Below are 25,171 nucleotides of genomic sequence, written 5' to 3' on the forward strand. Positions count from 1 at the left end.
AGAATAGCAACACTGGAACCTAACAGGTCTCTAGTCCTTAGGGTTGTGAGAATGAGCCCTTCTGTGGTCCTCACAGTGGCCCTGTGTCAGGCAGGCTCACACCATCTTAGAAACTTCCCTGCCTCCCTCCATAGCTTTCTTGTTTCTGTTTCGTAAACAACAGAATCAGAAAACTTCACCACAAGATGAGCTGCTGCTAAATGACCTGTTCATTAAATAATTTCTGCCTTGGAGTAATTTTTCCCTTGGAAAAATCACTTGTTAATGACCAAGCATACTATTCTTGAGGTTTCATTAGTCCATCCATCTGTTTAATAGAGACGACTTCTTCAAATTGAAATAGAGGCTAAAGTGATGGTTTCTCATGCTCATCAGCATCCTGATCCCCCACAGCCTATATACGTGGCTTTCTCAACAGTGCGGGTTTTCTTCAGATGCAAAAACACAGTGGTCACTCTTTCTTTTCTCTTACGAGTGATGTTGCCTGCACCTACCCGGAGAGGAAGTGGGAGTGTGCTTGTGAAACCCTGATTGGAAAGATAAAGAGGTTGTGCTTCTATTTTTTGCCTGTATTTATACTTTTAACTTATTGGGCAGCTTGCCTAGAAGTAATTGACTTCCATGCCCTCTCCTTTCCTGTGACTTCCCCACCCTTCAGGTCGGAAATAGATTGCCAAAGCATTTGTGCAGTCTGGCCTGTGGATGTCGGAAAGCCATTAGATCCTGTCAGAAGGTGCCTCTTGCCTTGAGCGGTCTTACTCATTTACATTTCCAAGATGGAAGCCAAGTGTCAAAAGTCTCTTCCCCTTCCCTCCTCTCTCCCTCTTTTCCTCCTTTCCTTTCTGTGAGATTGAACATTAGTCAAGGACCCTACCACTGATCTATAACCCCATCCCTTCCTTATCTCTGCACATCAGTTATTGCTTCCCTCTCTCCCTGTCCTTTCTTCCTCCTTACTTCCTCTCCTCTATCCCTCCCTTTCCTCTCTGCCACCCCCTTTCTCCTTGGTATTTCTTCCACTAGAGGAGATCTGTCAGTGGACCCTCTAAGGTCACTCAGTGTTTCTATTCCATCTCTTCCAGGAAAGAGCCGTGATCAGAGCTCTGGGATGCAGGATCGATGACACCAAGACACTGTGGTTGCTGAGCTACTTTAGAGGCCACAGCGACAGAACCATGGTGTCAAATGGAGAAGCTTTCTGCTCCCTCTCCCTCTCTTCTTTCACAAGAGCACGGGCTGGCAGCACCGTACTGTGAGGCCCAGTTTCTCTGTGAGGCCCAGTGACTCTTGTACACTCCACGGAGGAGAGGGATTGGAAGGTTCCTCTGTCTTTGCTATGACTTTTATTGTCCCTTGAGGGAACATCACTCATGGGATCAGTTGGTTTTTCTCACAGGACTGCTAACGGTCTTATTTTTTTAATTGAAAACATTTCTTTGCATGTGATATTGGATCATGGTTTCCCCTTCTCCGACTCCCTTGCAGTTTCTCACCTCTCCACACACCCATCTCCATTGCCTTTCTTTTTCTCTTGAGAAAACAAACAGGTAAACAAACAAACAGCCCTAAAGAAACCAGAATAAAAAATAAAAAATCCATGAGCACACACAGACACAGACACACACGCACGCGTACAAACACATACATACACGCACACATGTACGCACGCACATGCATTTAAACAAACAAACAAACAAACAGAAAAACCAAACCCATAAAAACACAAAATTGGAAATCATAATATACAGGCATAAGACCAGTAAGACAAAACAAACAAAGCAATACGAAGCAAAAAGTCTATTAAAATATCTTTGTTTTTGTTTTGTGGTGGCCATCTCCTACTGGACATGGGCCTACCCTGAAGTGCACTTAATATCACCAGTGAGATTCCATTGGAGAAACGAATTTTTCTTTTGCAAGCAGATGGTCTTGTCTTTGATCAGAGTTCAGGTATGCAGATGTGTGCTGTGAGGGGCTGAACAGAACTGGGAGGGGTTTCCTGGCCACTTTACACCCCCAGTAGCTGCTCTTGAGGAGCTGTGAGTAGCATTCCTTGTTCAGAGGGCACATCTGAGGACATGCACGTGCCCTCCTTCTGCACCCATGTGCTGTAGCTGAGTGCATATAGCGTGTGCACAGCTATGCTGGTGGAGAACTCTAACCCCCCTGTACCTCCCCCTGGGGCCAATGAGTTGGCTCAACAGTCAAGGTGCTTGCTGCCAAGCCTTCTACCCTGAGTTTGAGCCCCAGGACTCACCCTATGGGAGAAGGAGAGGACTGACTCCTGTGAGTACCATGATGTGCTCACATGTGCACACAACAAATGAATAAATGGTGAAAGATATCAAATGGCCTCGTTTAAAAGTGTATGCCTGTCAAATTATTATGTTCTTTTTCTCACTCATCTCTGATTCTTAGGACAGTAAGACATCTTGGGAGCTTAGGTGGATCCTTGGTAATTTAACTCAAGAGCAGCCATCACTACCTGGACTCTCATCTCTTGGGGAAGTGAATAATTTCTTTAGTTCAATCATATCTTTTCTATTGAAAATGTTTGACTTACATTGTATTCTCCAGTTTTAGTTCAATCCAACATGATTTTAAATCTTCCTAGGTAGCTAATTTCTAATTTATCTTGCTACGCACTCTTGGTTAGAGACAAATGACAATGAATTGTACTCGGAGAGACAGTAGGGGTGGTTGTCAACCGTTATATTGCTCAAAGTACTCTAGCACTGTAATCCTTGAGGTTCATGACAAAGGAACATGAATTCAGTTCTGAGGGCTTCAGGAGCAATTGCCGACTGCCCACTGTTAGCCTGCTCTTCTGTTGTTCCTTTTAGCTTTCTTAAATTCTAGATCAAACTAATCAGTATGGTCCCTGCTTTTCCATTATCCAGTGTGGGTTTACCTCCTGTGTTCTATTAGGTTGTGATTGTCTCCTTTATCTATAGCTAAAAATATTATAATTAATAAAGAAAACAACAGATAGGTTGATTTTGTTAGGCATCAAAGTATAAAACATTTAGAGCACAGAAAAACGAATCAGTAAATTCAATCAGCGCACGCACCCCTGCGCCTGCCCCTTAGGGTCCTTTTTACCTGCATTGCTGAGACAAGGAACTGGCTGATAAAGAAATCCAAAGCGTAGAAAGTTACAGGGAATCTTCTGAATATCTCACGTGTGTTGTGTACTTTGTTTCGCCTAGATCCTTAAAACCACGATTCTCAGAATAGTAACAAAGTGAACCAGACCCTGGTTAATTTCCTGTCATTCTGTCCATGGGATTGGCTGCTCATTATTAGCTGAAGCCCATGAAATTTTAAAAATTCCCCAATGAAAATCTTAGATATTGAGGGACAATTTTAAAACTCTATTTCACTTAAAGATGATGTTTCCAACAGTTCCACCTCTTTGTATTAAAACTTGGATGATTTACTTGGATTTTCTTTTAATTGTGAGGAATCTGGAACCTGGAGAGATGGCTCAACCACCTGTAACTCCATGTTCCATGGATCCAGTGCCTTTTTCTGGGCTTTGCAGACACCAAGCCCATATGTGGTGCACTCATACAGACACCCATACACGTAAAATACATTATTTTTAATAAAAAAATTGGCTGGAGAAGGCAATATCCCTTATCATAACATAATACTGTTTTTATAGCTGTCATTTTTTAGACTACTTACTAGAAATGAATACCAACATTTTTCTATACATCTATCTACTTTATCTCATTAATCTTTCATTCATATTTCAATGTTTGATTTTCAAATTTGAGTAAGCATGGAGTATTTCAAAAGCAAACTCCATATTAATATAATTTTATGATGCCAACAGTTTCAATATTTCCAATTATTTGCATATTAGTAGTTAATTAATATGTATATAATATCATAAATATTATTTTTGTAAGTCATGTCAATTCAGTTAGTTGTAGCATATGTGTTGACTGATACTCTCTTGCCAGGACATTGTACTTGATGCTGCAGATACAGAGAGAATTAATTTATAGCCCCTGTCCTGTACAGTAACCCTATCAGATTGCTGTACAAATCCTTAGGGCTTCACACCCGTCTTCTATTCCTTTCTCTGCAAGATGAGAACAGTCTCTACCTCATAAGACTTAACTTTGATTCCTATGGATGATGGCTGAATGGCTGAAGTCATCATGGCTCTAGGATGGCCTGTGTCAGTCTCCACAGATCTGTTCCCCTTAGGAACTTAATGTTTAGACCACAAACACTATTATCTCCTTGAGCAGAGCATGCCTTCCATTGCCTGGATTTCTTGAGATCATTCATTGTACCCGAAGAGTTTATCTAGGGCAACAACCAAACAAATATGATTCTTTTTAAAGAGAAATTCTGGTCCTAGCTGTGATGTGATGAAAAATGTCCATTGTGCAACAAAGCTTTGTGAAGCTGGTCGAACATGAAATAAAGTTAGAACATGGAAGCTGTTTTGTCTGACGGTCTTCGTTTCTGACATCCTTACACTTAGCAGAAGACAGTCCCCGTGGTAGCTGTTGGAAGATGCAAGATCAGCATGCAACCCAGTGGGAGCCTTTGCTGTGTGTGGAGGGCGAGCTGGGCAAACCCTGAGAATTCTGAAACGCAAAGTCGCATCCATCTACAGAGTGCCTGAGAATGTCACCTGATTGTCACTGTGCTGCACATTATCCTAAGCCATTCCTGCAGTGTCTGTGTTTAATATGGCTTGCTAGGATCCTTTGGTATGTGTTCCATCTAACATCTGGAATACGTTCATTTTTGTTGCCGAGTACCTGGGATTACAACTTCAAAACGAAAAGAAAGTCACTTGAGATTTTCTTAGAAATACCCTCAGAGGCTCCCTCAAAGACTCTTCCCAGGCCCTCCCCAAGACAGTAATTCCAGGCAATCTGCAACAAAACTAATGTGTTCCAGATGATAGCGGGGAGAACAAGAAAAGGAAAACAGCCCTCCAGTTTTCTGAGAAAAGAAGAAGAGAAGAAGAAGAAGAAGAAGAAGAAGAAGAAGAAGAAGAAGAAGAAGAAGAAGAAGAAGAAGAAGAAGAAGAAGAAGGTTGTTTACTTTGTAGGTTTCTTTTCTCCCCTGGAAGGGCTAATCAAACTAAAGCAAGGTGAAACAACCTCAAAATGGCACCTATTCTAATAGAAGAGGCTTAGAACTCACAGTACTGTATTTCTCTCCCTTTGCTATTATTAATGTAAAAATATTTTTGTTTGTTTGCTTGTTTTGTTTTTTGAGACAGGGTTTCTCTGTAGCTTTGGAGCCTGTCCTAGAACTAGCTCTTGTAGACCAGGCTGGCCTCGAACTCACAGAGATCCACCTGTCTCTGGCTCCTGAGTGCTGAAATTAAAGGCATGAGCCACCGCCGCTCGGTTGTGAAGTAGATTTTTCCATTTGATTTTTCACTGACAAAGTAGCTGGATGCAATTCACTAAAACTTGTAATTCTGAGAGATTTTTAACTAAAATAAAGACAAAACTGGAGGCCCTGAAGGAGGGTGTGTCTACCCTCGCTCTCACGTGTGAACGGCAACAGCTTTGCACTCAGGGCCCATCATTCCATTGCTTTCTGCATACAGAGCAGTCTGCTTCCAGGCACCCAAGACAAAAGCCTGAGTCATTCTCATAGGTCTGTGGGAAATCCTCCATTCGGTAATCTCTCCACTGTTTTAGTCTGTGTATGTTAACGCAGACTAAGTCCGATGCTGTTCTAGTCTTCTTTCTGCTCCTGTGAGAAACACCAGGACCAGAAGCAGTTTGGGGAGAAACTTACATGTTCCAGTCCACCGTTAACAGAAGCTGAGGCAGGAACTCCAGGATGGAGCTTGAAGCAGAAGCCATGGAGAAAATCTGCTTACTGGCTTGCTTCCGGGTTTGCTCACGTTCAGCTAGTCTTTTAACACAGCCCAGTCACACCTGCCCACAAATGAGACAGCCCACAGTAGCCTGAGCCCTTCTGCTATCAAGAAAATGAATGCCTAAATTCCCCCAAAGAAAGGACCACAGGCCAATCTGATAGAGGCAGTTCCTTAACTGAGGTTCCTTCTCAGGTATGCCAAGTTGACAACCAAGATTAGTAATCACCAATGTATTCTTATAAAGAAAATGGTAGAGGAGAGGAAAAACAAGTAGGAACTATGGAGCCAGTCTGACTGGGATTGACTGTACTTTTGCCTTGATACTGAGTGAATTAAATATCATTCCTGAGTCTTCATTTCCTTTAAATGGGGAATATTCATAGCATCTACGTCATAGGCCCCCATATGATATACAACTTTGCAATCTACTCTTTTTTCAGTTTTGTAGTGTGGCTATGTTTCCATGCTCATTTCCGTGGCAACAGCCATTCTCTGTAACCGTAGCACTGAGTTCCGTTAAATGGCAATCCTTACCGAATTGTCCCCATGAAACTAGACATAGAGACTTAAAAAACCCAAAACAGAAACAAAACAACAACAAAAAGACCTCAGAAAACATTTTATCGAGGTTCTGAGGGCTTTACTTGCAGAAACAAACACCTGAGCTTTTATGAATTTGTGACCTATCATTGAGCAAAGGACAGTCCAGGCCCAAAAAGAAAGAAATTAGAGGCAAGAATTTATTTAAGCTTTAGTAAATATTTACTGAATGCTTATTATGTTGAAGGACTGGAATAGAAACTGGAAATGGAATAATAAACAGGAAACAGCCCCTCTTCCAAAGTGGCTGAAAGCCTAGTGATTTGTATGACTGGGGAGGAGGGTACAAACGGAGTTGGATGGAATTGGAGGGGGCAGGGTATATTATTGCTTGGTTTTTACAGGGCATAGTTCAAAAATTGCAGGTTGGGAAACTTCTCCGGAGAAAGCTTGCCAAGTGACCTAGCCTAGGTATTTGGTGAGGCAACCCAATCTCTATGTAATTTCGATAAAACCGATACAGCTGTGTCTCAGTGGCTTGTACGTCGTGTCTGCTTTTTGGTGGAAAACTCTTGACACAGCAGCAACCTCTCAGGGAATGTTCTGAAGCATTTTGCCGCAGTTAGTAAAATACAAGTCTCAGAGATGGGTAGAGAAGCAGAAAGCATCATGGATGTCTGCAAACATATGAGATCTAAGCCCTGTTAGTTTATCAGTTAAGGGGTGAAAAACAAAACAAAACAAAAACAAAAAAAATATTTCTAGCTCTGGAATTGATGTGAACCTGTGATGGCCCGAAAATGTGGTTGCAATCCTTCCTCGACATTTCTGGATGAAGAATTTCACTGAAGGAGTTGGAAGTGAAGGCTTCTCTGATGTCAGCTTGGAATACTAGGGTCTCCCAAGGAAGAAGCAGGCAACACACTTCAGGAAACAACAAGGTGAAACTGTTTCTATAGGTTGCAGCTGTTTGAATCTTTAAAGAAAACACAGGGTTGGACAGTGCTATCTGCTGAAGATGGAGGAACTATGACCTCACAGACAGTAGAATGAATTTCCTCCCATTCTAATGTGCACTTCAGTCCATGGAGGGCGCTGCCAAGATCAATATAGAACATTCTAAAGCCTGCAGCAAAAGCTCCCCCAAACTCTGTCTTTACTGAGTCCTTGGAAGATGAACACTGCGGACCACAAATGAATCCCCATGCTGAAATTCCACTTGTGTTTAGCGAAAGCCTGTGGACGGCGACCAGCCTGACTCTGCCAGCACTGTTCTCCCCAGCTGTCTCGAGTGCTCAGGGATGGCCACGTGACAGGAATCCATCTGAACATGAGAGATCAAATAGGATTGACATGGATTTCTCATTTCTAAAAGAGAACATGGCCTTTACTTTGTATTGTTTAATGGTGCAGTAGGCAAAGTTCTACTTTATTTTATGCTAAGTTATATGAGATTGTAAACATTCAGCTGTTTTTCACACATAAAACTATGAAATTTAGTAATTCAGCCTGTTAGGCTAAATTAGGTTGGGAAAATACAAGTTTGAAATTTGTGCTTTCTTTCCATTTATGAAGTTGAGCTTCGAAACAGAATGTGATGTTAGAGATCTACAGAAGTAGAAGGCACAGACCATTGCCATATTAACAGGGCCCTAAGGCTACATCCCCTGAGTCTTACAGTGATCACTGATGTAAAAATCACATTGGAGTGAATCTGGAATATAGTAACACATGTATCTGGGACAAAAGGGACATGTTTGGGGGGGGATTACAGAAGAGTAATTAAAAATAAGATGTAGTTCATAATAAAATCTGATTTAATTTAAAAACTTGGGAAACATATGTAAAAGTTGTAAAGCACTTATTTATTGGGGCTGGAGAAATGGTTCAGATGGTTGAGAGAGCTCACTGCTCTTCCAGAGGATGAGTTCAATTACCAGCTCCCTTGGGTAGTTCACAACCCCTTGACCTAGGGGATCTGATACCCTCTTCTGCCTTCCTCAGGCACCCCCACTCATGTGGCATACACACACACACACACACACACACACACACACACACACACACTCACTAACATCACATGAATACAAATCAAAGTAAATCTTTTAAAAAGAAGTAAAGTTACTTGGACTTTCTTACAATAACTTTTTCCCTGAGGGGAACAGGCTTTAAGTTAGTCATTCTCAAGCTGTGGGTTGTGACCCCTTTGGAGTTCACATTGCAGATATCCTGAATATCAGATATTTACATCACAATTCATGACAGTAGCAAAATTATAGTTATGAAGTAGCAACAAAATGATTTTATGTTTGGGGGTCACCACAGGAACTGTATTAAAATGTCACAGCATTAGGAAGCTTTAAATCATTGTGTTTTCCACTGAGCTATAACCTTTGTACACTTCCTGGGATATAGTGTGGTGATTGGACCCATGCATTCAGTATGAGTATGCATGAATCTACTCATGGTGGTTGGTGAGCATTTCCACTTCTGCACTCAAAGGTGGTGCTGGAGAATCACCCACCACGCAGAGCAACAGAATGTGATCCTTTGTTCTGACTGTACACAAATGCCAACTCGAAATGGGAACATCAGATTGGAAACTAGACATGACTACCAGAAAATGGAGGGAAAACACTTGAAGCCATTGATTGTGTAGGCAGTGACTCTTTCTTAGGTAGGATCCCAAAGGCTTGGTAAGATCGACAAATGGGACTAGATCAAACCAAAGAGCTTCTGCAGAGTAGAAGAAGACTGAAAGACATCTACAGGTGAAGCAAATATGTGTAGCTATTCATCTGATGGAATGATATCCAGACTATCTAAAAGAACTCAAAATTTTCGTGACCAAAAATGTCAAGAGGCAACAAGGATCAAGGACACATATTCTTAAACAATAATGGCTTTATATAGATAATGTCATATTATAATTATGATAATTAAAAATCAAAAGAAGTTCTCCATTCTGGTGGGGAGGCATGTAGATTGTTTTGTGAATTGTCAAACTTTATAAAAGTTAGAACAGAGTGGATTTCTTCAAGTGAGAATAAACACGTACCCTAAGATGGCTAGCGATTTCTGGGTCAGTCAATCCAGCAGACCTTAACCTACAGTCTCCTAGGCTGTGAACATTGACTCACCTGCTCAACAGAAAAGAAATTACCAAGGAGAAGGGAAGCAGGTCCAGGCTGGACCTCCTCCCAGCTTGCTCTCTCAGTAAGTTCCTATGCCGGTGATATGAGAACAGGTTTTGTCTTGGTAGACCCAAGAGTTGTGGGTTTCAGTGCAAGGTTTTTATTGTAAAATAAACTTTTTTTCTTCCACTCTCAGTTTTTTCTCCCCCACCTTTTTTTTTCTTTTTGGTGTTAGGGATCAAACCCAGGGCTTTTAGGGACTAAACCAATGCCTGCCAAGCCCTCCAATCTCTAATATGTTTTTCATGCAGTTTGATAAAGTGCATAAAAGAATGTGTGTTGTTTGCTCAGTTGTAATCACAAGGGGTAATCAATAGTTTTATTATCTTAAGCCAGACAATTAGCAGCATAAATATGCTTAAGCTTCAATATAAGGTTTGGAATTTAAATTTTAAAATGTGAGTATACATGACAGAAGTGCATGATATAAAATATTTTCAACAACAAAAGCAGTTATTCTTTTTTAAACATTGATGAGAATTAGTCAGTTAGTCATGATGCACTCAGAAATTTTTAATATAAACACATATGAAGTAGAAAATAAAATTCTACCTTTTTATATTCATTTAAAAGACAAGGTCCTAGTTTGATAATCCCCAACAGCAGAAAAACAAATAAGAAAAAATTATAAAAGAGAAAAATGTAAAATATGAACAAGACAAACAAGAGGCAGTGATAATTTTAAACTTATGATCACCCACAATCAAATTATCTTACTATTAGTCTATTCTGTTTTCCACCATCTATGCTATCAATAACATCTCAAGTTGTTTTGAAAAAGTAAAACATTCAAATCAAATACTTTTTCTTTTATATGTAGGAAGTTTTCACCTGGATTTTTTTTTAAAATTGTTTTTGCTGTTTTTAGTTAAACATGGCTGTGGTTTGAGAAAATCCTGTAGATTGTGTTTCTCCTTTAGGCTTTTCCTTAAAATTTCATTTGTTAAGCCAGTTTCTCTAATAAACCTTATGCACTCTACAGTATTGTATTTTTTGAAGCCCAAAGAAGTGCATGGCTGGTTGGGTGTTGTGTTGACCACCTTAGTTGACTGCATCCACTGTCATCTAGCTCTGGAATGAGATGTAAAGAAATCTAGACAACGTCTAAGCGTGAGAGCACACTCCTCTCTGAATGAATGTTTTCCTGTTCATCTCTTTGTCATCTATTTGAATATTTTAGGGTGTGCATACAGAATCTAATGCATCTGCTAGATGACAAGAATCAGTGGTGAGCATGTGGCTTGGTCCTGCTGAATTGCCATTCAGAAGGACTGGACCAGCTTTTGTTTAAAGAAGTAGTAATTTTTGTAACTGCCTGGAGAAAGCGCTGGGGCTAAACCTGCGATGGCCGTGGAGTGGGATGAAGGGAGAGGAGCATGCCCACACTAGTATGAACCCCCTCAGAGCATCCCTTTTTGAGATACTTGCAGTTTGAACCGGACCTGTAACGGGGAAAAGGATTTCACACAAATAGACGATGAATCAGGTGATATAACAACCCCTTTCCTGTCTCTCCTTTCTTTGATGGTTTGACTTCCTTGGGGGGGAAAAAATCTACGATTGTTTAATTTGTTTCCTGTTTCATTGTGTATACTTTGCAGCTGCTTCTCCCTCTTCTTAAATTTTTTTTTTAAATGACCAGATTTTGAAAGGACATCCTTTCTAAAGGCTGAGTTGACTGAGCTATTTTGTCACTTGACAGTGATACTACTTTTTCTAGTGTCGTGATGCTGTGTGTTGCTTCGGCAACTGTCGAAGTAAGCAAGCCCCCGGTGTGTGAAGAGTATTTAGGAGACATGTCCTGAAATAAGGGCTCTAAGCATGTAAGATCCTGTTCGCTGGGCCATTGGAGGGATGTCATTTGGCCTCCGCTGCAGGGAGGGAGGAGGGTGGGAAAGCCTTTGGCTCTGAGAGCATGGAGCCTTACCGGCACAGCCTAAATGACGGTTTTGAACTACTGTAGAAGGCTGGCTGAAAGTGTTCACAGACTTCATTAATGGGGGATTATCATCCATATATGGAAACATGGGTGTTCTTTAGAAACGTGTGCAGCCATCTAAACAATTCCATATTTGCAAGAGGTTTTTCACCTTTCTGTACTGACAAGTTATCCAGGCAAAATCTATCTTTGTTTTCTACTTGTAGAGCTGTTTTTTTTTCTTTTATAACCAAGTGCTAACTTTTATTTTTGGAAGATAAAATTTATTAATGAGGCAAGCTGAAATGTTTACGGCACAGAGTCGGGGAGAACTGGTGTTTATGGGGTACTTCTCTTCCCTCATCAACTGCTTTTTAATCGTGCATGCTCTGAACCTGACAGAAACCTTGTGTAAAATGAGAAATTACCGTCACCTGTTGTAACCTTCCTGAGGAAATCTCCTTATCATTTAAGGTAGTTACAGCTAGGGAGACAGGAGACCACAAGACAGCCTTACCCAAAGATGATTGTTTTGTTCCACTGAGCACTTTGATCTGTGTTTTTATTGCTCTGTCCATGGCAACATTCTTGAGGCAGGAACAGTCCTACAGGGGACTGGATGGGCCCTTGAGAGGAGAGGGTACCCGGAGAACACTGTGCAGCCATAGCGTGATGGCTCATTAGTGCTAACAAATGGGCCTCACCCCTGGGTCCTGAGGACAGGCGCATCGCATGGCTCTTGATAAAGGAGACACTTCACCTTCTAAGGCTTTTCTAACTCGAATTGCCGTATTGCCAAATTCAAAGACATATTTTGCCTGAGATGAAGATAACTCACGTAGATACGGCATTTTATGTCTTCATAAGCTTGGATCACTCCTAAGTTGTCTCTTCACACATATGCAGAGTAAAGAGGTACCCTTGATAATTCAGCTACCATCATATTCAAATGTGATTATTTTAGACCAAAAAGGAAGTAAACTCAGAATTTTTTTGTAAGTGGTTTTTGTTTTTGCTTTTTGAGTTTAGGTGTTAGTGAGATATTGCTGCATAGATATTAGCCCAACAGTGAGTGCTTAAAACAGCAAACCCAGCTTAATCTTTTTTTGGATCCAGGATTCAGAGTATCTGCCCTGGGTTGTCTGATTCAGTGTCTACAGCCAGGTCTGCAGTTAGTACAGACAGTGGTGGACTACAAGCTTCAGCTGGGCTATTGGTGGCTGAGGCTGGCCTTTGCTGGGAGCACTGCTTCCTTACTATGTGAGCCTCCCTTAGGCAATCACCACAAGGCTGTTGGCTGCCTTCTGAGTGAACAAGAGATGAACAAAAGCAGATGCCAAAGTCACAGCCAAAATTCTTTTGCATCTCCACAAGGAATCCCAGGGTTTTTTTTTGTTTGTTTGTTTTTATAATACTGTCTTCATTGGGAGGGTAATCAGGCCAGCCTTTACTCAGGTGGCAGGAGTAAGTTGCCCCATAACAGCCCTAGTGGGGCTTTCCAGGACCGGCTTTAAAACCTCATCTCTTCACTCAACTGCTTTATCCCAGTTTTCCCTTGAGCTCTTTGAACTGCACTGTAAACAGTGGTAATTGGCAGATCGTTTGATGTCAACTTGACCCAAACTAAATCCATTTGAGAGGAAGGAACCTCAAATTAAGAATGCCTCCTTGAGTTCAGGCCATATCAAGCCTGTAGGGCATTTTTTTTAAATTAGTGATAGATGTGGGAGGGCCCATTGTGAGTGGTGCCTCCCTTGGGTAGTGGTCCTTTGTTCTATTAGAAAGCAGGTTGAGCAAGCCATGGGGAGCAAACTAGTAAGCAGCACCCCTCCATAGCCTCTGTATCAGCTCCTGCCTCCAGGTTCCTGACGTATTTGGGTTCCTGTCCTGACTTAATTTTGTTGATGAAGAGCAATGTGGAAGTGTAAACCAAACCCTTTCCTACCAAGAAGCAGTAGAAACTCTGACTAAGATGGTGACTTCTATATGTCTACACACATGTTCACATGCCCAGTGACGTATACCACACACAACACCACACACAACATTTTTAAAGTAACTTTCTTTCTCTTCTCTTTCACTGACTCTTCCCTGACTCTTTAAGATGCCCACACTGATTTGGGGCTTTGTTGTGAACCACTTCCATTCCAGTATATCAGCTTTAGGCTTCTGGTTGTGATTATTTAAGTAAGCTTTATTATCAATTGAAGAATACAAATTGTGTAGTGCAAGTGAGCTGTGTTCTGTGTAGCTCTGGAGCTTGTCCTGGAACTCACTCTGTAGAGCAGACCAGGCTGGCCTAGAACTCACAGAGATCTGCCTGCCTCTGCCTCCCAAGTGCTGGGATTAAAAGTGTGTGCCTCTACACCTGGCAAGTGTGCTGTTTTAAAGTATGTATTATAGGCTTAGCAATCAAGTATTTGCCTCTCATGCTTCAGGCTTTATCCTCAGCCTGGAAAAAAATGTGTATGGTACAGAGTATGCAGAAAAAATTGTATGTGTGCTAATTACGATATGTATTACCTCACGCATTTAGTTTTTGTGCACTCTGAGCATTGCTCAAGGTATAGGGCACTTTACCGGTACAGACTTCTTTTAATTCACTCCTTCTAGCAGAATTTTGTGTGGTGAATCAAAATTTCCACACTTCCTTGTCACTAGCTCCCCAGAAACAACATCCAACTTCCAACTTTTATTATTTCATTTTTATTTTAGGTTCTGCATGTACATTTCACCCTCACCTCAGTGGGTACCTGAAACTGGGGATGGTACCAAATCCCCCTCTGTAAGCACTGGGATGCTGTGTAGTCAGTTTTGTGGCTGAGAATGTCAGTATGTGACTGTGGGGTTGGCAGTCTATGTTCTGTGGAACCGAAGGGTGGAGGCTGACTCGTATCTTAAATAGGATCATGCTGGATGCTGTAAGGGTTTACTGTGTTACTGAGAATGGAGCAAGATTGAAAACTTTTAAGTTAATTCTGGAATTTTCCATTTTATATTTTCACTTCTGATTTTACTTTTGAATCTTTGCTTTGATTTTTTTTAGTGAAGGATTTATCAATTTTGCTTATCTTTATAGAAAACTAACCTGAGATTTGATAGTCTATTGTTTTTCTCGTCTGTCTCATTGCTCTCCTGATCTTTAGTATTTTCTATCTTTTACTAACATTGAGCTTAATTTCTTGGTCTTGTTCAGTTTCTTGAGGTATGTATCATTAGTCTCAGTCTTCTTGTTTCGCAGGTGTTTACTTTTTCTTAGAATTATTTTTGCTGCCTCCTGTATGCGCCAGTATGACTTTTGTTCCCTTCATCTCAACCTATTTTTACATCTCCCCTTTATCTTCTTCCTTGGTCCCTTGATTGTTCAGAGGTATTGTTTTGTTGTTCTTCTTTTAAATTTCAATGTATTAATTAATTTTCCCCAAATTCCTGTTAGCGATTTTGAGTGTTATAATTCTGTGATCAGTAATGATACGTGATCAAAGTTCAGTCTTGCTTGAGTTGTCAAACTGAAGGAAATGAGCCTAAGAAAAGGCACAAGAACTAGATATAAACGTGTAGATCTAGTTCTTTGTACACTCATGTATCCCATAAAAACACTAAACTGGAAGCCATAATACATATGCAAAGGATCTATAATGTAAAAAAAAAAATAATAATAATAATAATAATAATAATAATAATAATAATAATGTCCTTGCATGATGTTATGAGACAAGGAAGTTTCAAGGTACCATTGAGTTCATTTTTCTGTTGGCCATCTACTGCTGGACATAGAGTAGTCTGTTTTCCCAGTGTGACACCCTCAGAGAAAACTGAACTGTCATTTGCAAGTAGTTATCAGGTAGAGATAGGGATAAGAATCAGATGTCCACCTCTAGCAGACGTCAACTCTAGGACCCTATCTGGTGTAGATCCACCCGGGCCTTGGGCATCCTGCCTTAGACTCTGTGAGCTCAGATGTGTGTCGAGCAGGTTGATTTAAAAGGCTTTCTTCCCTTGGTATTCTCCATCCCTTCTGGCTCTTGCACTCTTTCTGCTCCCGCTTCTGCAGGGTTTTCTGAGTCCTGAGGGTCTGGGGAGGGGATTTAATGCAGACATTAAGTTTACGGCTGAGTGTTTGAAGTTTCTCATTCTCTGTGTATTATCTGGGTGTGGGTCTCTGTATGTGTTCCCATCTGCTGAAGGAGACCTCTCTGATGATGGCTGAGCAAGGCACTGATCATATTTGTCTTTCTGGGTCTGCTTTACCTCACACAAGATAATTTTTTAATAGTTCCATCCATTTGTCTATGAATTTAATTTTTTTTAATGGCTGAGTAATATCCCATTGTCTAAAGGTACCACATATTTTTTAACCATTTCTCTGCTGAGGGACATCTGGGTTGTTTCTAAGTTTTGGTTATTAAGAATAGAGCAGTAATGAACATGGTTGAGCAAGTGTCTCTGGTAGGATGAAGTGACCTTTGGGTATATGCCCATGAGTGGTATACCTTGATCTTGAGGTAGATCGATTCCCACTTTCTGAGGAGCCACCATGCTGATTTACATAGTGCCTGTACAAGTTTGCATTCCCACCAGTAATGGGTAGTGTTTGCCTTACTGTACATCCTTGCCAGTGTAAGCTGGCATTTGCTTTATTGATCTTAGACATTGTGATGGATATGAGATTAATTTTCAAAGTAGTTTTGATTTGCATCTCCAATGGCTAAGGCTATTACACATTTCTTTAAATGTTTCTCAGCTATTTAAATTTCCTCTATTGCAAATTCTCTGCCTAGATCTGTACCCCATTTTTAAATTGAGTTGTTTTCTTGATACCTAGTTCTTGAGCTCTTTATATCAATTTTGAATAATAGCCCTCTATCAGATATGCTGTTGGTAAAATTCTTTTTCCATTCTGTAGGCTGTCACTTTGTTCAAATGACAGTGTCCTTTGCCTTACAGAAGCTCTTCAGTTTCATGAGGTCCCATTTATCAATTGTTGATCTCAGGACCTGTGCTAACAGTGTTAGGAAGTCTTTTACCGTGCCAATGAGCTCAAGCCTATTCCCCACTCTTTCTTCTATCAGGTTCAGTGTATCTGGTTTTATATTGGGAATTCCATTTCATTTGGAACTGAGTTTGGTGCGGAGTGATTAGTATGGATCTATTTACAATCTTCTACATACCAACATCAAGTTTGACTGGTACCATTTGTTGAAGGTAGTATCATATTTCCAGATTTCTTTATCAATAATCAAGTGTCCATAGGTGTATGGATTTATGTGTCTGTCGTCAGGTAGGTTCTGCTGATCAGCATGTCTGTTTTTATGCCACCACCATGCTGTTTCTATTACTATAGCTCTGTGGTACAATTTGAGGTTGGGGATGGTGAGACCTCTAGCAGTTTTTTGATTATTCAAAATTGTTTTTAGTTTTCTTCATTTTTTGTGTTTCCTTATGAAGCTGAAAATTGTCCTTCAAGACCTGTAAGGAATTTTGTTGAAATTTTGATGGTGATTACATTGACTCTGTAGATTGCGTTTGGTAGGATGGATATTTTTACTATAATAATCCTACCAATTTATTAGCATGGGGAATCTTTCCACCTTCTGATATAATGGCTTCTTCAATTTTCTCAGTATCTTAAAGTTTTTATCATAAAAATCTTTCACTTGCTTAGTTAAAGTTATCCCAAGATGTTTTATACTTTTTTGAGGCTATTGTGAAGGGTGTTGTTTCCCAGATTTTTTTATGTATTCCATTTTCCATTTGTTTATAAGAAGGCTACTTATATTTGGAAGTTTATTTTGTATTCCGCTACTTTTCTTAAAGTGTTTATTAGCTGTGGGAATTTCCCAGTGAAATTTTTAGAGTCACTTTTGTATATTATCATATCATTCACAAATAAAGATACCTAAAATTCTTCTCTTCCAATTTGTATCCCCTTGATCTCCTTCAGTTTTCTTGTTGCTCTAGCTTAAACTTCAAGCACTGTATTGAGGTATGGAGAGTGTGAGCAACCTTGTCTTGTTTCTGATTTTAGTGGAATTGCTTTGAGTTTCTGTCTGGTTAAGTCGATGTTGGCTATGAGCTTGCTGTAGACTGCCTTTTTAGGTTGAGGTATATCCCTTGCATCCTCCATCTTTCCAGGACTTTTATAAGGAAGGGTTTTGGATTTTGTCGAAGGCCTTTTCTGCATCTGATGAAATGATTATGGGGTATGGTCTTTCAGTTTGTTTATATGGTGGAGTATATTTATTGATTACATATGTTGAACCATCCTGCAACTCTGGGATGAAACCTACTTGGTCACAGTAGATGATATTTTTGAGATGTTCTTGGGCTCAGTTTCCAAGTATTTTATTGACTATTTTTCCATCTATGTTCATAAGGGAAATTGGTCTGTAATTCTTTCTTTGTTGAATTTTTCTGTGGTTTCATTTATAAACAGCATCTCTCCATTCAGTCTTTGTCTATATGACCTGTTTATTGGAGAGAGTGAAGTGTTGAAGTCTCCCACTATCAGTGTGTAAGGATCAGTGCATGATTTAAGCTGTAGTAATATTTCCTTAATGAATTTGGGTTCCCTTCTGTTTGTTGCATATATGTTAAGAACTGCAGTGTTCTCTTGGTGGATTTTTTTCTCTGAAGAATATGTAGTGTCCTTCCCTGTGTCTTATGATTAGTTTTGGTTTGATCTAATTTGTCATGTGTTAAAATGGCTATATCAGCTTGCTTCTTAGGTGCATTTGCTTGTAGTTTCAATTTACGTTCTTTTACCCTAAGATGAATTCTATCCATGATGTCAAGATGTGTTTATTATATGCACCAGATGGATATTGCTTTTGTGACTATTTGTTAGTGCATGTCTTTTTATTGGGGGACATACCATGGATGTTGACAGCTATCAATAAGCAGTTTTTTTTTTTTTTGATTCCTGTTATTTTGTTGTTGTTGTTGGTGGTGGTGGTGGTAATTTTGTGTATGTGTGTGTGTGTGTTCTCCTCTTCTGATTTGATGGCCTGGATTATTTATTACCTGTGTTTCCTTGGGTGCAGCTAAACTCTTTAGTCTGGAATTTTCCTTCTAGTGCCCTGCATAGGGCTGAGTTTGAAGATAGATATTGCTTAAATTTGGTTTTACCATGGATTATATTATTTTTCTAACTATGGTGATTGGATGATTTGCTGGGTCTCCTATGGAGTCTACAGCACATCTGTCTAGGTCCTTCTAGCTTTAGAATCTTCATTGAGATATCAGGTAGTATTCTCATAGGTGTGTCTTTATATGATACTTGGTATTTTCCCCTTGCATCTTTAATATTTTCTTTTTTACATTTAGTGGTTTGATTATTATGTTCCAGGAAATTTCTTTTCTGGTTCAGTCTATTTTTTTTCTGTGTGCTTCTTATACTTTGATAGACATCTCCTTTAGGTTAGGGGAAATTTTCTATGATTTTGTTGAAAATATTTTCTGTGCCTTTAACATGGGTTTCTTCTCCTTCCTCTATTCTTATTATTCATAGGTTTGATCTTTTCATAGTGCTCTCCTGAATGTTTAATGCTAGGATGTTTGTAGATTTAGTATTTTCTTTGACTTAGGTATCCATTTCTTCTATAGTGTCTTCAGTACCTGAGATTCTCGCTTCTTCTCTTTTAATATGTTGGTGAAACTTTTCTCTGAGGTTTCGTTTCAATTTTCTAAACTTTTCATTTCCAGATTTCCCTCTTCAGGCCCCAGTTTTGGGTTTTCCTTACTGATTCTGTTTATGCTTTCAGGTCAGGTCTTGAACTGTTTTATTCATTTTCTTCCACTGTTGGCTTGTAGTTTTATAGCTTTCTTTAAGAGAATTATTAATCTCCTCTTTAAGGACCTTTGTCATATTCATAAAGGCTATTTTAAGGTCTTTGTCCTGTTCTTCAGCTGTGTTGCAATTCTCAGGGCCTACGGTTGTAGGTTTGCTGAGCTCCAATGAAGACATATTGTTCTGGTTGTTATTGATTGTTTTTACCCTGGCGTCTAGGCTTCTAATTGTAGTTCTAGGTGGTGTTGTTTGATCTTGTCTTCGTTGGGTGGTTGTTTTATTCCTTGGTTTCTGTCACCCTCTTTATTTCTTAGGACCGTGTGGTGGCTTTGTGTTGCTTGGTAGGGAACTCTTCTAGGATTCTGCTATGCGTGGTCACTGGGAGATCTGGGTAAAATGTATTTCTAGGTATTGGGAGCTGACTCTTAGGAATGGGGATGGACTAGGAGCCGGTGCTGAGGGAGCCCTTAGGAGGGAGGAAGCAGGTTGTTCCACCAATACATGCTTGGTCCCCAAGGAATGGGGTAGAGAGTGAGGAGAGGCCACAACAAGTGTTCTAACACAGAGCTGGGCATGAGATTTGAGATTGAATTTGGAGGAGCTGAGGCAGAGTGAAGAGCTTCCCTGATTCCCTGACTGGAGTGGACTGTGGTTTCCCAGGGAATGCCTGCTGGAACTGGGGGCTGTGATAAAGACATGGGTGGAGAGAAGGAAGGGTTGGGAGGAAGATCTGTGTGATCCACTTGAGACAGGGGCTGAGAGAGAGGGCAGGTCTCAGCAGGTGAACTGCCACAGAGTTGAAGACGAGACTGGGGGATTGGATTTGGAGGAGAAACAAGAGGGTGGAGATCTGTAGTTAGCCTCCCTGCTCTGCTCCCTTGTCGAGTGTTCCTCTGCCTAGAGCCGCTGCCCCCTATCTTTTGTCTAGAGAGTGTAATGCACTGAAGATTAAGGTCACTGTTGACAGGTAAGATGACTGTTGTGATTTCATTATTGTTTTCCAGGTGTTTTAGGGAAGCTCCTGTTCTGTCATCCACTCTTGCTACTGTCTTTTTATGATTTCATCATTTTTCTTTGATTTTTCATGTTTTTCTTTTCCTCTTTGGCAAATAGACTGTAGGCTTTTGCTTTATGGATACAGTTAAATTCATGGAGAACATAGCAGGACAGTCAATTTTAAGCCCAATAACAATGTGGCTTCATTTGTCAGTAAAAACATCATCCTCTCATGCTTTCTGTCTTTAACATATTTTGATATTGTGTACTTATGAACAAGTCATTATTACTAATTTTAATGGAGTTATTCTGTTAAATTCATTCTTAGAATTTAAGAACAGAGACTAGGTATTTTATTTATTTTGTTTCACACCATACTCAATACAATGGTGAACACAGAACACTATTTATTGCTTTGAGATTGACTTGCCTGTTTAGAGAGAGAAGCCATGTGATTTTTGAAACCATTGCCCATGCAGCTGTTGTGTTGGCCTGTGGTTATTAATACCATTGTCCTCTCTTTTCTCTTCCCTATCACAGCGTGTGCATTCCGATACAATGGGCTCTCCTTTGTCTACCTTATCTACCTCTTGCTCATTCCTCTGTTCTCAGAACCAACCAAAGCAACGATGCAAGGTAAGAGACTCTATGATGCCACAGCACAGTTCCATGGCTTGGTTATGCTTCTGGACTCCCTGGGTTTATCTTTCTTCAGGGAGGAGGCTATTATCTGGGCAGCAGGGGTGGGGGTGGGTCCAGCGTTGTAATCACTATCAGGTAGAATAGAACAAAGTTGCACGGCCCTTTGTTACTTTCACAGCTATTCTCCCTATGGGAATTCCTTACTGAGTCAGGAACCTTACTAAGCAAGTCTGGAATTCTGTGGTTTGTGAAAACTATCTCAGAGTGCGGTCAATAAAACCAAGGCATGTGGTATGGCAAAACTGGCGTGTGCATCTGGATATTGTGTTGTTGGGGAGAATCTGGGCATTGGAAAGAGCAGAGCAACATCTGGCCCATTGAAGGCTTCCAGTGGGAGAACTGGGTGGAAGCCTGGTTTTCTGCTGTTTCTTGCTTCTACATCAGTTGTGATTTTTTTTAACATATCCATCAAGTGCACAGTGAAAGCAGAGCTGTGTTGCAGAGAGCACCCAGAGCAGGTTCCTGTGAAGCTTTAGATCCTTGCTCATTGCTCTGCGAGGCAGAGAAAAGAACAGTGATGGTTTTGCGGGAGTCTAATTAGCTAGCACATTCTGGTTTGTGCTCGCACTTACTGAAGGTCTTCCACAAATACAAAAACAAAGCTCCCTCAAGCTGGATTAAATATACTATTTTCACAATGCGTAGCATTACAAGCCATAAGGCCCATGCCAAATGTTGCAGGTGAGAGAAACGGCTGTGTATTTCCATGACAGGAAAAGGCAACTGGGCTTGTCCTGACCTTCAGTGATGTGGGAAAGGCCATTTGGGGTGACCCCCTTTTTACTGATGGGCTGGCTCTTCAGGAGAAATGGCAAAGACCATGGTGTGCAAAGAACAGCAAACAGCTTCATATTTCTCCTTCTCCCTGGTCAGGGAATTTAATAATGCTTTGCACAGTCATTCTAGAAGTTAGAGCTACGGACGCTACACCGATTTTCCTTCCAGTCACGATAGCTCTGAATTATTCACATGCTTAATAGACCAAATTAAGAGAAGCTGAGTTTATGCAAATCCTTATCAAGCAGCAAATTCAGTGTTGATGGAGCTCCATCCACTGTAACCTTGCTCTAAAGAGTTCAACAAAGGATTTTTGGCCCTGAGAAAAGATTATCATGTTCAGGCAACTCCCGTTCTGGAACTTGAGGCACGTGCTGCAAAGAAAGGTTTTGTGAGCCTGCAGAACACAGTGCGTTCAAAATGAGCACTTTTATATGTTCAGTTGAGTTCTTTGCTGCTCCTATTCTACATGACATAGGCTCCTGCTCTATCTGGAGATCAGGTAACTGGAATACCTTTCATACTATTGTGACAGCCCTCCCCTCCCCTCAGTCAATACTCAGGAATCTGTAACAATTTTAGAGGTATTCACTGGGCAAAGCCCAGTACACTGAGCCCTGTGACTGTCAGGAAGGAGGTATATATGACATAGAATCCAAAACTACAAATCCTCCACAGGTGCAGACATATCCTGTGAATGAAAAGTTACAATGTCAGTGCACAAAGAGGAACACAGGTGTCTGCCGCTTCTGGTCTTAACAGAGCAGGTTCTTTAGGAAATTCCTAAACCAGTACCAGGAAGCAGCATCCGGGTGTTTTGTCTTCCCCTTTCCTGCATCTCAGCACCAGGAAACGTGACTGATGTTAACATAACCTAATCTTTTTGTTTGTTTATGTAACCTGCATGATTTTTTTTTTATGATCTGTAAGACTCAAAAATCCATGCACGTTTAGGGGCCTTGTGTAAAGGCAAAGTGGAGAGACATTCCTAGGTCATATGAGGTTATGCTAGGAGTCCATGTACCTGTCACAGGAGTAACAGGGCCTTTCAGGACAGATGTAGGCTCAAACGCACTGAGCTGTGAATGTTTGAGTTCATAACCACATCTCAGGAATTATCCAACATTGGCCAAGCAAGCTCTGCAGTGTACCTCCCAGAAACACTATGTCCAAATCCATGTGTAAAGTTGAATTGGCCCCAGGAGCTGATGCAAGCATTGTCTTTTGCCAGATTCTTTTTGACAGGCACACTGAGCTAGAAATGAAATGCAGTCGGAGAATTGTAAGTCTTACAGAATTGAGTCTTGAGTTGAAATAAAGAGTTTTGGGGAGTGGTGAAGCACATGGCAGCAGTAGTTAGGGGCACCTTCTGCAGCACATGGTCCTTTACGTGGCAGCTCCCTTCCCACTGGGGACACTAATGCAGTGGTTCTCAACCTGTGGGTTGTGACCTCCTTTCACAGAGGTCACATATCAGATATCCTGTATATCAGATACTTACATCATGACTCATAACAGTGGCAAAATTACAGTTATTAAGTTCCATGGTTGGGGCGGTCACCGCAATGGAGGAGCTGTATCAGAGGATCGCAGCCTTAGGAAGGTTGAGCAGCGCTGCTCTAAAGTGTTGTTAGATAGTCTCAGGACAGACTGGACTGTCCTTTCCTGCACTCCCTGGGCATGCTTCCTGCCTAAAGCAACAATGAGTTAAAAGAGATCAGAGGTCACCTTCCAGTAATATTGTGAAGGGTTTGTGGAAGGCTAAGCACTTCATTAAACGGCTGAGATCGTTAAATGTGTGATTATCTCCATAGGACCGAATATTTTGGAGTTCTTTCCTAAAGCAGAAATGACTCTAGGTATTTTTTAAAAAGAAAATTTAATAAGGAAGTTCATTAAAGGTGAAAAGAAAACCAGGAACCCAGGGAGAATGTTCTGGTGACACAGAACGAACCATCAACCAAGCGTCCATTTTTAACTTGGCTGGATATGCCTGGTTCCTCCAGGATGGGAGTTCTCAACTGTTCTCACAGAATATGTTTCTCTAGAGGCCTCCTATTTTGTCAGATTCTCTTCTGAAATGCCTTGCATAGTAGATACTTTGTTGTAAATGAGTTTTTCCTTAAGATGGCAGAGCCTCTTTCCTTGCTGTCTAAAGACCTTCGGGGGACAGTTCACAGTAGTCTCTTCCTAGTGTTGCTGATGTCCGTCTGCCACTATAACCAAGCCCAAGGATAGTCGTTTTACAAAAAAGAAAGGCTTGCAGACGGGATTAGTAATTTAGAGATTTTAGTCAGTGGCCAGAGGATTCATTGCACTTGGTCCTGAAGAGAGGCAGCATACTGTCTCAGGGACCGCGGCAGAGGAAACTTCACGGCTGGGATCCAACAAAAAGAGAGCAAGAGATAAGCCTGGGATCTCACAGTCCCCTCTGAGGGCATGTGCCCAATCGTTTGATGGCCTGTCACATATATCTACCTCTCAGAAGGGTCCCTCCTTCCTCCCAGTAGTGCCTACCAGGACTATACCTCAACACACAGGCCCAATGAGGGCATTAAGACCCATTGAGAAGTCTGACGGAAGCCACCTTACATAGACTCCTCCCCCTGACCAGCGTAGCCTGGCTCCAATGGTCATCCAGTATGTGTTTCCAGTCCTGAAGGTTGGGTAGTCTTCGGGGGGGGGGGGGGGAGAATGGCAGCTCCAGCCATCCCTGTCCACCTTCTTCTCTGTGCAGTTCTGTTTTCCCAGCTCCCTGCCAGATGTGGCTTCAGGTACACTGCCGAGTCATGCTCTCACTGTGCAAGTTAAGCTGGATCTCAGGTTCTGGGCATATTGTTGTAGATGTTCACTTAGCGGACACAGGTGAGGCTGGAGGGCTGGGCACTCGGCAGAGGAGTCCATGTGGAAGCTGCAGACGAGACATGACGATGATGCCAGCGCTAAAGTCCAAGAATGCAGACACTAGTGTATGGCACAGCCTTTGATGAACTCAACTGGGTACCAATTCATGCGTCTAAGTTTTCCCCTTAACGTATAGATATCCACACTGGTTAGGGTTATTAGGCTCAATGAGGACCAATGAATAGATAGAAGTCTGAGCAAAGTGTAAATTCATTCCACAGATATTGCTATAGAATCATGTATTTTTAATTTTTAAAAAATTTCTTTATTTCTTCTATAAGCGTTTTGTCTGCATGTATGCCTGTGCACTATGTGCATGTTCGATACCCGTGGAGATCAGAAGTCATCAGAACCCTTGGAACTGGAGTTGTGGATGATTTTGAGCTGCTATGTGGATTATGGAAATTGAAGCCAGGTCCCCTGCCAGAGCAAGTGCTCTTAACCACTGAACTGAACTAGTTCACTGGTCCTGTATGTGG

At 41.1% G+C, this 25,171-nt stretch overlaps 1 protein-coding gene across 1 annotated transcript in view; it reads left to right on the plus strand.

Annotated features, from left to right (window-relative positions):
• The first annotated feature begins 16,824 nt into the window (after window positions 1–16,824).
• Window positions 16,825–25,171, plus strand: part of Piezo2 (piezo type mechanosensitive ion channel component 2) — a 285,223-nt gene continuing 276,876 nt past the window's right edge. Inside the window, exons 1-2 of the mRNA XM_075971116.1 lie at window positions 16,825–16,897; window positions 20,850–20,945. Coding sequence (XP_075827231.1) covers window positions 16,825–16,897; window positions 20,850–20,945 — 169 coding nt within the window. The remainder of the gene's footprint in view (window positions 16,898–20,849; window positions 20,946–25,171) is intronic.

Source organism: Microtus pennsylvanicus, chromosome 4 (assembly GCF_037038515.1).
Source record: "Microtus pennsylvanicus isolate mMicPen1 chromosome 4, mMicPen1.hap1, whole genome shotgun sequence".
NCBI lineage: Eukaryota > Metazoa > Chordata > Mammalia > Rodentia > Cricetidae > Microtus > Microtus pennsylvanicus.